The 11,734-nt window shown below is 40.5% G+C and overlaps 2 protein-coding genes across 2 annotated transcripts; one reads left to right on the top strand and one right to left on the bottom strand.

Annotated features, from left to right (window-relative positions):
• Window positions 1–231: 231 nt before the first annotated feature.
• rpl36a (ribosomal protein L36A) lies at window positions 232–5,245 on the top strand. Its single transcript, XM_085429017.1, has 5 exons — window positions 232–281; window positions 865–970; window positions 1,621–1,688; window positions 2,850–2,972; window positions 5,165–5,245. Exons 1-5 carry the CDS (start codon window positions 279–281, stop codon window positions 5,183–5,185), a joined length of 321 nt encoding a protein of 106 aa, XP_085285143.1. The 5' UTR covers window positions 232–278; the 3' UTR covers window positions 5,186–5,245.
• Window positions 5,246–5,386: 141 nt separating this feature from the next.
• Window positions 5,387–11,304, bottom strand: gla (galactosidase, alpha). Its single transcript, XM_085429004.1, has 7 exons — window positions 11,036–11,304; window positions 9,573–9,747; window positions 7,450–7,624; window positions 6,696–6,787; window positions 6,437–6,598; window positions 6,045–6,242; window positions 5,387–5,850 (listed from the first exon to the last, which is right to left on the bottom strand). The coding sequence occupies exons 1-7, from the start codon at window positions 11,194–11,196 to the stop codon at window positions 5,521–5,523; spliced, it is 1,293 nt and encodes a 430-aa protein (XP_085285130.1). The 5' UTR covers window positions 11,197–11,304; the 3' UTR covers window positions 5,387–5,520.
• Between the last annotated feature and the right edge of the window lie 430 nt (window positions 11,305–11,734).

Genomic DNA, 11,734 nt, shown 5'->3' with positions numbered 1-11,734 from the left:
TGCAGGCATTAAAGCCTTTTCACTGTGAGTAAAATGTATAGCTTGTGTTTTAGTATATTACTGACCCACTGAGTTTTGTCAGGTTTATGCTGTGCACTCCATGGCTGTCACTCTCCTTAAAATTGGGGCCGTTTGCAGTCTTTTCATGGTTTTGGCTTCTTTGCATCTCCGGCCGCTAGGGGGCAGACCTGTCTACGGCTGAGGTCTATTGAAGGGGCGACTTTAAGAACTGCTTCCGGCCTCCTTCTTCCTCTTTCCCTCTGCATCGGGTTGCAGCCATGGTATGCTACCATTACACCTAAAACAAATCTATCTCAATCCTGCCGATTAAAGTACAATTTCTGTATTTGATACACCCGGTCATGTTGATAATGTTACAATGTGCGTAACGATGGCGGTATTGGCCATCTTTGGTATATTTAACGCTGTTATATTGATGGATGCTATCTTAGTGGCGAAACGCCACTGTTGGTTTTTCTACTCCAGCCGGCCTTTCTGTCAGAAGCGAAAAACTAAACAAGCGAAACATCACAATCAATTAACAGCTACGTCAAAACGTGTTTTGCTTTGTAAAAAGTATTGGAGCATCACTTGTTTACGCTGTTTTCATTAAAATAGCGATGCTAACGTGTTAGCTTGCCCCAACACTGCCGGCCACAGTTTAAATGATAAACTCGGTGCTTCTGTGTATTAAGTCAATTTCGAAAATGATTGAACAAAACTCTTTGATAGCTGTGCACTTGATATTTCATAAGTGTTGTGAGTTTTATGGCTTGGGCCTGTTGGACGTGGCTAGCTAGTCCGCGTTGTGGTATTTTGTGTATACTGCACGTCTGCTCAAATGTTATTCTCTGTGTTGTGCAGGTGAACGTCCCGAAAACCCGCAGGACCTTCTGCAAGAAGTGCAAGAAGCACCAGCCCCACAAAGTTACCCAGTACAAGAAGGGGAAGGATTCTCTTTATGTACAGGGTAAATATGTTTGTCCTGTATTTAAGGGATGCACTGGTGTCTAAAGTCAAAAAAAAGTGTCTGTATATAAAACATTGACCTGTGATCTGTCAAAAACATCTTTTTTAAGTGATATCAAGTCACTATGAGCCAGGAAGAACGTTCCTGTCGCAAAATACAAGCAGTTAAAAGTTTATTTTTCAGTAGATTTGATCAAGATTTTAGAGCAAATTGCACCAAATATAACAGCATTTCCATAAATATATTTTAAGTAGCCAAAAAAGACTGGATTGATGACGTGGATGGATTCTTGTAAAACAGGTCATTTCTTTATTTTATATATAACTCAGTAAATTCTGCTTACTACATCTACTAATACAAACAAAGATATACACAAAGTCACACGAGCATCAGCAGTAAATTTTTAGCACGACACTGGCCTCATCTATGGCATTATCTGATTATTTGTCGTCACATATTTTGATAAATCAATAGATTAGTGTCTTAGCACTTAATATATCTACAATCTTTTTCCTATCACAGAAGGGAAATTGTAAGATGTCTGCAAATATGGGCCAATATTTTGTTTTGAACCCATAATGCATCAGTGCATCCTTGCTTTATTTTATTAATTGTTCAAGTATGTGTTGACTAAACTAAATGTTTTTCAGGTAAGAGGAGATACGACAGAAAGCAGAGTGGGTATGGCGGTCAGTCTAAGCCGATTTTCCGAAAAAAGGTAACCATGGCTTTCTCATTCAGTGCTGTAATAAAAGTATGTCCTTTTCCAGATTTATATTTTTCTGCTAATTTTGTCACACTTTAAAGTTTGAGATCATCATCATACTAATTGTTTATATTATAAAAAAATAACCTAAGTAAATAGAAAGCACAGTTTTTACTTTGCCCTGTGTGAAATCATGATTTAAGTGTAATTAGCCACATTTTTTGGGTAGTTGAGTAAAATTTCAATAGCCTCTCCCAGGCCTGAATACTGCCATATCTGTTGATATGAAGAAGTCACTTACTTCAATGTGTTGTACAGGTTTTAAGTTTTTAAAAAATATCAAAAAGCGGCACATCACGCCACAATCTAAAGGAATTAAGAAACGATGACAAACAAGACATTGATGTTATTAGTATGAAAAGGGTTGCAATGCTGTTCTCTGGCTTTGGAAACATGGAGAGAGCCATGGTCCACAAATGGAGAAAACTTGTGGGCAGTAACGAACCTTCTCAGGAGTGACTAGCCTATCCAAATTACTCTTAACAGCACATCTATGGCTCATCTCGGAGGTCGCAAAAGATCTAAAGAACTTGCCTCAGTTAAGATCAGAGTTCATGATTCAACAGTGGGGAGAGAGTTGACAAAAATGGCGTCCATGGGAGAGTTTCAAGGTGCAAACCATTACTGACCAAATAGTTTCACTTTCGCCCACCCTCCCCCTCCAAGACAGAAATATTCTGTGGACTGTCGAGAAGAGTTGAAATTTCTGGAAAATGTAAGTAGTGTTACATCTGGCACAAAACTAAAAGCATTTGATAAAATATACCAATCGAACATGGTGGCAGACGTGTGATGGTCAGAGGCTGTTTTGCCGCTCTGATTGATGGATCTATGACTTCTGCTCTCTGCCAGAAAATCCTAAAGTGTCCAGCCATCTGTTTGTGCTTTTATCTGCAAGTGCCCTCGGGTTATGCTGCAGGACTGATCCAAAACGCAACAGCAAGCCCTACTCAGATTATCTTTATCTAGTGTTAAAATGCTAAGGTGTGACAAATTCACAGGAAAAATGATCATGAAAAGGGTAAATACTATCTCACAGCATTGTACTGTTGGATTGATCGTGTTGAGATATATGTGAGGGGAAATGACACTCACTGAAATACTGTCAAACAGGCTAAGACTACAAAGAAGATTGTGTTGAGGCTCGAGTGTGTGGAGCCCAACTGCAGATCCAAGAGAATGCTGGCCATCAAGAGATGTAAGCACTTCGAGTTGGGTGGTGACAAGAAGAGAAAGGTAAGACTCACATATGTCCCTGGTATTGTAAAGATTGAAGTTAACTATTCTTTACAACATATTCTTTATATTAACTTTATTTCAGTAGTACTTTTCATAGTGGGTTTAATTTCGGCTAAAGCTACAGTTTGGTGTCAGAATCATCCCACAGAAATCTGTCATTAAAAATATTCTGACTTCTTATATTTGTAGGTAATTATTTTGTTACACATTTAATAACCTCATGTTCATAACCCACTATTAGTTTTTCATGTGACATATTGACATCTTTTATGTTAATTATGATAAATTATGGAACCAACACGGTGACAGCTATAAAAATGCACATTTTGCATATCAGCTGTTTTTTCACTTAAACATGGATTTCCTGTTTGGAAAAAATAGTTTGCATAAAGCTGTTGTTACACATGCACACTAGCTTTGCACGCTAAAGATGGATATTGCAAGATATTCAAGAAGGTGCACGAGAATGCAAACGTTGGATGCAGTTTGATCGGATATGTAATTATCTTGAGCCTATTCGCTCTCTAGTCGTCCCATTTCCTGTCAGAATTATTTGTTCTGGCAATTGTTTAATTCTTCAGATGTACATATAAAAATACGGATTTTAGAGTATTTGTCGGCGCTTCTGCCTAGGCAACACTCTTCAAGAGGTGGAAAAATACCCCAACAGTTTTTTCCAGTAGTGTGAAAGCGTCTGACACGAGCTCTGTGTGTTAGACGAGGGAAAGGGCCAACCCTGACCATGTCCGACTCGATTCTGCCCACCCTTTTCTGATGTAATTAGTGAGAAACCGCTTTTGAAATTGAGTTGTGAAAGAGGCATGCGTCTGCATGTATGAACGCATTTCACACGCTATAGCACCAGAATTGCATTAGGAAATGTTTGTTTGCTACACTTGATAAATGTGCAGCCCAGCTTGGATTTTAACTGGAGCATATTTCGCTTTCAGTGACAGATTGTTTTTCTTTTTGTTGTCGTTTTTTGTGGTTAGTGGTAAATTGTATTTGTTTTGATGAGATGGTGACTCAGGGCTGGCTGTTGATTTATTGTGGTGGTTAAAATACGATGCATGAGTTGATCTCAATATATATACTGTCAATACAGTTATTAGTTTTTATTTATTTTTACAAGGTTTGCTGTTGAGCTTGTCGTCTTTGTTTTTTCTTCCTTCAATAGAAGCTCTAATACATGATTCTCAAATTCATGATTGGCTACCTTTTATTTCAATTTCAAATCTGACATCTGACCCACGTTAAACTCATGGACTGAACATACACACACCCACAATGGACAACTGTACCCTCAAACACACAATAACAACATGGACTGAACCACCACTCACAACCACTAGCACTTTATATAGCCTCTGTAGAAACTATCTACACCCTCACTTATCTTAACTGCACTACTGTATAGCTCTGTGTAAATAATCATTCTGTACATTCGATAATCTTTAATCCTACAACTGTTTACAACTTGCATAGTTCCCATTTCTGTATAGCTGTATATCCCAGATTCTGTAAAGTTATTTATTTCATATTCTGTATAGTTTTTCATATTTATATCCTGTTCATAGCCTGTACATAGCTTGTACTCACTACAGCCTGTACATACTTAGTTATAGAATATTCACAACATACTTCATACCGTGTACATTATAACATACCATAATAGACCCATTTCTGTAGTATACTTACATATCTATACTATTGCTAATATATATTGTAATATATCTATATCACTAAAGCACTTCTGGATGGATGCAAACTGCATTTCGTTGCCCTGTACCTGTGCATGTGCAATCACAATAAAGTTGAATTCTATTCTATTCTAATTCTAAATCACAACAACGGTTGCCTCAAGGTGATTTGGCTCCTGTGTCCCCCCATAACTCAGTATTCATGTGTTGGGTTACCTCATTAATCAGACTTTACTCTATTTAAAAGCTTCTGTCTTCCTCATCAACAGCACAAAAGTTAAGTCCTATCCACTCTGTATGCATATGTGGCAGGACTTTACAACAGGCTGGTAAAGCTGATGAATGTGAAGATACTGGGTTTTATTTAGTCTTATTCAACTACAGTACAAAAGTCAGAATTTAATTATAAATTCATGGCAGTCACCACTGTAAAGTAATGCAAATATAAGTTGCACATTCTCACAAATGTTTCCCTCTGTTTTCTTACAGGGCCAGGTCATCCAGTTCTAAACTGTGGTCCAGTCATATGGATGAAGTTGTCACTATTTTCAATAAATGGATCCAAACATACTTTTGAGTGTTTGAGTTGAATCTTTTTTTTCCTTGTACAAAAATTCAAGCTTTGTCTCTTATGGTAATTTAACCTTTCAGTAGTCTAGACAGTTAACAGCAAGTGTTTAATTTATTGAATATAAATGGGATGAAGTGTGATCCATTTCCAGGCAGCTTTAATTTTAATTCACTAAGATTTACACAAGATAAACACCTAAAACTTATTCAGCTTCATTTTTTCCCAGACAATTGAGATATTGTACACGTCTCGGGTGCGTTTAACCACCTGAGGACTACAAAATGGTGTGCTTTCGTCTGACAAATGTACCCTGCCAGTTCAGCTTGTGAAGCCTTGTGAAATCGCTGCTGATGGGAGTGACAGTCAACAGAGCTGTGCCTGAAGGGTTGACAGATACAATTATTTTGCTCTGCTGAGTCTGAACTCCCATCTCCTTGTACTGAGGCAGGATCTGTGTGACGTTGCACTGCGGGCCACAGATCTTCCAACCGGGGGCAGCCCCAATGTTGAACCCTCGAGGACCACCTGTCTCCAGTTTGTTCAGCACAGCAACAGCCAGGCGGTTCTTCGACAGCGGCCTCTCCCACACTTCAAAATTGTTCCCCTGTAGAAAAAGGGGAAGTCTTACTGGTTTATACCTTCATCTGCCATTACCCACACTGATCATTTGTAATTAATGCTATAAAGAGCCTGTCAGGCTGATCACAAACCATGTAGCATTTCTAAACAGCAACGACAGGCTACCATAAATACTGAGCTGCCATTGCAGAAGGAGTTCGTACTGAGTCGCACACCCACCTTGGCAGTGCGATATCCCTGCTTGCCCATTGAATCTTGGCTGATGTCTATGATGCGTTTGTTCTGCAGGAGCTCCTTGGAGCGAGGACAAATGTCTCTGAGATCATTGGACATGAGCAGAGGAGATGCCATGATGGCCCATAACGCCATCTGAGACTCCTGCTGGTCGTGACTCAGGCCAAAGTTCCCAATTACAAGCTAGAGAAATAAATTCAATATGTAAATTCATAAGCAAATCAGGCTTACGCTACAGTGTGTCCACAACCTACAAAAATGTCTAAATACAATAGTAAGTATGAGGAGATTTAGATTAGCATTAGATAAAAAGAAAAATAAGCAGGTTCATGATAGTAAAACCACTCATGTCCAAGGCCTTCAGTAGAACAAAGTACCATATCGGGGTCATTCCAGCCTCCGGGTCCAGCTGCAGGGACGATGATGTCCTGATGAGCGGCAGTCCAGTCCAAGATGGATTTGACGGAGCTCCACGAGTCGAACACGTCATCAAAGTTGCGCCAGTGATTACAAGTCTCACGGATAGCTGTGTAGTTGGGCTGGAAGCACAGAAATGCTCTTTATTTTGAGTATACTCCATTATTTTTGCAGCATCTTCTACAAAAAACCAAGTTAACCATTAAAACAAGTTCTCACCTGTTTTAAAGGCCACTCGTACAACGGCCACTCACAAGAGTACAGGATAGGCCGTCCAGTGTTGTTCAGTGCTTTTGACATGTTTGTGTAGCCTTAAACAGAGCAAACATTTAGTAGTTAACCCTTTAAACACCTTAACTGGTAAATAAAATGATGTTTAGGAAAGAAATTTGACCTCCTGTATAGATGGAGAGTACATGTCCACATTGTTTGTTTGCGCGTATATTTTTATATATATTTTATATTTTATATGTATTTTTGTAAGCAGCTGGATAGCGTAGTGATAAGACTACACGCCTTTAGAGTTGGAGACGCAAGTTCGACTCCCGCCTGGAGCGTATGTATCCAGCTACACACCTCATGCTAACCAAGCCTACAGCAGAAAGAAACAAAAACATAGAGAGATGAAAAGAGCTTACATGAAACAACTAGAAGTGTTCGGAAGAAGACTGCTTTCACAGGTACAACACACATGCTACGGCAAGGGGGAGCCAGGATGCCAGGTCAGGGGGGGAGATATCATCACCCGAGATTGGGTACCAAGTGGGAAGGATCATTAAGAGGAAGATTGTAGCTAATCCAGCCCCATATCAACAGGCCAAATATGGCCTGAACGGTCACGAGGTCAAAATGGGAGATGCCCCCAAGAATGGCAGAGGGTTTTTTTGTACGTTCATATATGTGTCTGTATGTGTATTTATACGGTGCCTGTTGTTCACCTTTGTGGCACTGCCAATCAGAAATAGAAACTCACCCTCTCCCAGCAAAGCCCGATTCATGAAGCAACCATCAAATTTGAGCAGATCAACATCCCAGTCAGCAAAAGTCTGAGCATCTTTCTCGTAGTAACCAAGGCTCCCAGGATATCCAGCACAGGTTTTGTCCCCCACATCTGCGTAGATACCCAGCTTCAGGCCATTAGAGTGGATCTTAAAGCATAAAAAAATATCAAAGATTTGTTGATTCATCTCAGTGAATGACAAATACCAGTGACATCCATTTTCTTTCACTTGTCCAATTCAAGGTCATATGGGTGCTGGAGCCCATCCGAGCAACCATGCCACTGTGCCTGTGCACGCTGGAAAAAGCTTGTACCATATCCCTTTAAGGGTTAAATAGTAAATTTTGCCCTAAGGATACTTAGGAGTACCGGGCTGTGGTCGACTCCTTTGTCACGTGGTGTGAGCAGAATCATCTGCAGCTCAACGTGGCAAAGACCAAGGAACTGATCGTGGACTTCAGGAAGACCAGGAAACACTTGACCCCTGTTTCAATCCAGGGGGTCAGTGTTGACATTGTGGAGGACTATAAATACCTTGGAGTACACATTGACAATAAACTGGACTGGGCTAAAAACACCACAGCACTTTACAGGAAGGGCCAGAGTCGTCTCTATTTTTTGAGGCGACTGAGGTCCTTCAACATCTGCCAGAAAATGCTGAGGATTTTCTATGAGTCTGTGGTGGCCAGTGCGATCCTCTATGCTGTTGCATGCTGGGGGAGCAGGCTGAGGGTCGCAGATGCCAACAGACTTAATAAACTGATCCGTAAGGCCAGCAATGTTGTGGGGATGGAGCTGGACTCCCTCAAGGTGGTGTCGGAGAGGCGGATGCTGTCCAAGATAAAGACAATGTTGGATAACACCTCCCACCCACTCCATGACATGTTGGTCAGTCACAGGAGCTCGTTCAGTGAGAGACTGAGATTACCCATGATGCACCACTGAACGACACAGGAAATCATTCCTGCCTGTGGCCATCTCCCTGTACAACGCATCCACTTAACACACTGTTTGCTGCTACAGCTACACATGTTTCTTTTCCAATTATTTATTTATAAGTGACTTATGTATGTATGTATATATATGTATATATTGTACTATTCTTAGTTAGCGTATTGTCTGTCTTGTCTTAATGTTGGTTTAAAATGGAGCACTGTAACAAAAAATAATTTCCCCCAGGGATCAATAAAGTATTCTGATTCTGATTCTGATTCTGATTAGACATACAGACTGGAGTAGCCAGGGATCGAACCACTAGATGACCTGCTCTATCTCCTGAGCCACAGCTGCACAGGCAAATTGCTAAAAAAGATGAACCCCCCAAAAAGCAAACAGATCATCCCAAGGGTCTACTTTACTCAAAAAAACAAACAAACCACTGATTCTGCTTAAAGCATAAACTTTCTGAGCAGGCAGTATGTTTCTTCCAGTAGGTGGCAATGTTGCACAGCTCTAAACGTGATTCTTTTAATACAGAACTCAAGGTTGCCTTAGTGGGCCTAAATATATTCCTTTCCTGCTAAACAATATATTTTTAGCAATCTTTATACGTGAAGCCTTATACATCGAAATGCGCCTGGCATCATGGCTTCCAGCTCCTTTCTATTGTGAGTCTCCTGCGAAGAGAGTCAACGGCAGCACTTTCCTATCCAACACAATATGTTGGCTCCTATTCATTATGTAAATACCTGCAGGTCAGCTTGAATGGGTATATGATGAATATGTAATCACTTATTTCTAGAGATATTCAACCAGGGCTACAAGAACTTTTTAACATCTGAAATTTTAGACACGTTGTACTGACATGATAATACTGCATACCATAAAATCACAGCGGCATGTTGAACATAAAGTGGGTTTATCATTCTTTGAACTGTGTATATTATTCAAACTGCTGCCCCAAAGCTGGAAGCTACAATAAACGCAGTCACGTCCTCTCACATGGTCTCATTTTGCTTCTCCCAGCTAGTAAAGTATTTCTCACTTTCACCGAGTCTCTCTGAAGCTCTTTCTGTTTGATGTCCATAGAGGAATTATGGCATTAATACTATATTCACATCCAGACTTTTCATTCCTCTTCCATAACTAATACTCACATAGTCGGCCAGTTTCTTGATGCCTCCTGGGAATCGTTTGGGGTCTGCCTGCAGGCGGCCCTGGGCATCACGCTGGTGGGAGGGCCAACAGTCATCGATGCAGACGTACTCGTAACCGGCCTCTTTCCAGCCCTCCTTCACCATCACATCTGCCATCTGCATGTACAGATGCTCACTGCCAAGGCAACAGGAGGAGACAGGCGGGGTTAATATTAGCCGTTAGAAGCCAGTGTACAATGTAATGTGTAATGGATATATGGCACACACCAATATTTAGAGATGAAGGAGATATTATAACAGTGAACAAAAGGTTTGCTCAGAGGTGAATAACATTACGTTTTGTGAGGAAAAATATGCCAGGCACAAAAATGGAGGCATTAGTGAGGTTGAAAGCAAAACCACGTTTACGTTATCTTTAATTCAAGAAAATATATATATGTTAGATATGTTAACCTGTAATTATGACTTAACATATCATCATTATGAGAAAACCCTGAATGAACCCTGCGGTAGTGTTGTGCGAAACTGCAAATTTTGGTATCAATGCCATACCAAGTAAATACAAGGCCAATATTACGGATACCAAAAACAATACTAATGTTTTTCACATATAACGGCATCTTATGTAGGGGACAGCAGTGTGTCATTAGTACTGATCCAGTATCAGTGTAGGTATTGATATTGGCTTGATCTGCCCACTTCTACCCTGCACCATCAAGTACACCCGGGCCTAAAACAGACCTACTGTGATCACTTCCAGCTCCTCCAGAGCAGCTTTGAATGATTTTGATTACAAAATAATGCTTACTTATCCTCTATTGAGCCAGGTTGCTTACACTGACCAATTTATTATTGCTCAGTATATGTACGTGAAACTTTGGCTATTTTAAACGAGTTTTCTCATTTTTAAAGCCTTGTTTTATATGTGCATCATTTCCCCCCAACCAATCTGGACCTCACATATTTCTCCACTAGACTTTAACAATAAATGACTTTTATGTTACAGCTGTTGCAAATTTTGCTTCCACAATACACAGTACTTGCTGACACCAATATCTCACACATCAACGTCCCCCAATGCCTGAATCCAGAGAACAAAGAAAGGCGAACTTAATCAGCTGTCAACGACTATTTCAATCACGTGATCCTGCTCTTATTCTTATGACAGCCCCTCATAACGAGTTCCTCCGTACTTGTATAAAAATACCACACTTTCAAGGCAGATTAAACATATAATGAATGGTGAAGGCGTGCTTACTAGTTGTCACAAGAAATGTCTTTCCTCTTTAATAATACCTGATTACCTGGCTAAATGCAAATGCCACTTCCTGTAATCAATGGTGAATTCTTTTAGGTGAGGTTTTTAAATGTGTTTCAGTGATATGTTCAGTTTTAACAGAGTATGTAGGCTTGTGCTTTGATTTAGCGTACATACACGTCAGGATAACCGGATCACTTCTTACCTGATGCAGTTATTTGGGTCCGTGTCACAGTCGATGTTACACATGAACCTCTCCCAGTGCAGCCAGCCCATGGTGGGTTTCAGCGCCAGACCATTGTCCAGCGCCTCAGCAGCAGGACTCATTAAGCTGATAATTACGAGAAGACAGGCAGCTCTGCTCATTTTAGATTTTCAGCTCGACAATAGTTGTGCAGTGACCGGCAACAAACGACTGTAGTTCTTTCACTATTCATTTCCTAGTGCCAAAGCCAGCCAGCCCGCCTCCCGTGGATGAGTGACACAAAGCTGGACCAATTGAATTAAAATGCGTCTGTTACCGTCCAATGACGTTGCTGGAAACCAGGAAGCGCCGGGATTTAACCTAAAACTCAGGTGAAAAACATGAAAAGTCAGGTGACACCACGAGGCAGGTGATGGTCTTGTGATTCACCCGAATACAAAAACATCGCCGCAACCACGTGATTAATTTCACACCTAATCTGGTAGATGGGGAAATAGTAAAGTTGATGCACATTTATAAGACTAAATTGGGTATGAAAACACTCTATTGTAGTAATTTTCCACCCTAACACTGTTTACACTAGTGATGGGATTTCCGGCTCTTTTTAGAGACCCGGCTCTTTCGGTTCGGCTCACTAAAAAGAGCCGGCTCTTTCGGCTCCGAACCGGCTCTTCAGGTTGTTTTGTTGCTTTAATTTAT

Source organism: Rhamphochromis longiceps, linkage group LG2 (assembly GCF_057381845.1).
Source record: "Rhamphochromis longiceps isolate RC_006_pf linkage group LG2, R_longiceps_female_GT1.1, whole genome shotgun sequence".
Taxonomy (NCBI): domain Eukaryota; kingdom Metazoa; phylum Chordata; class Actinopteri; order Cichliformes; family Cichlidae; genus Rhamphochromis; species Rhamphochromis longiceps.
Note: the sequence above shows the minus strand (reverse complement) of the source record. Positions and strands in the feature narration are given on the sequence as shown.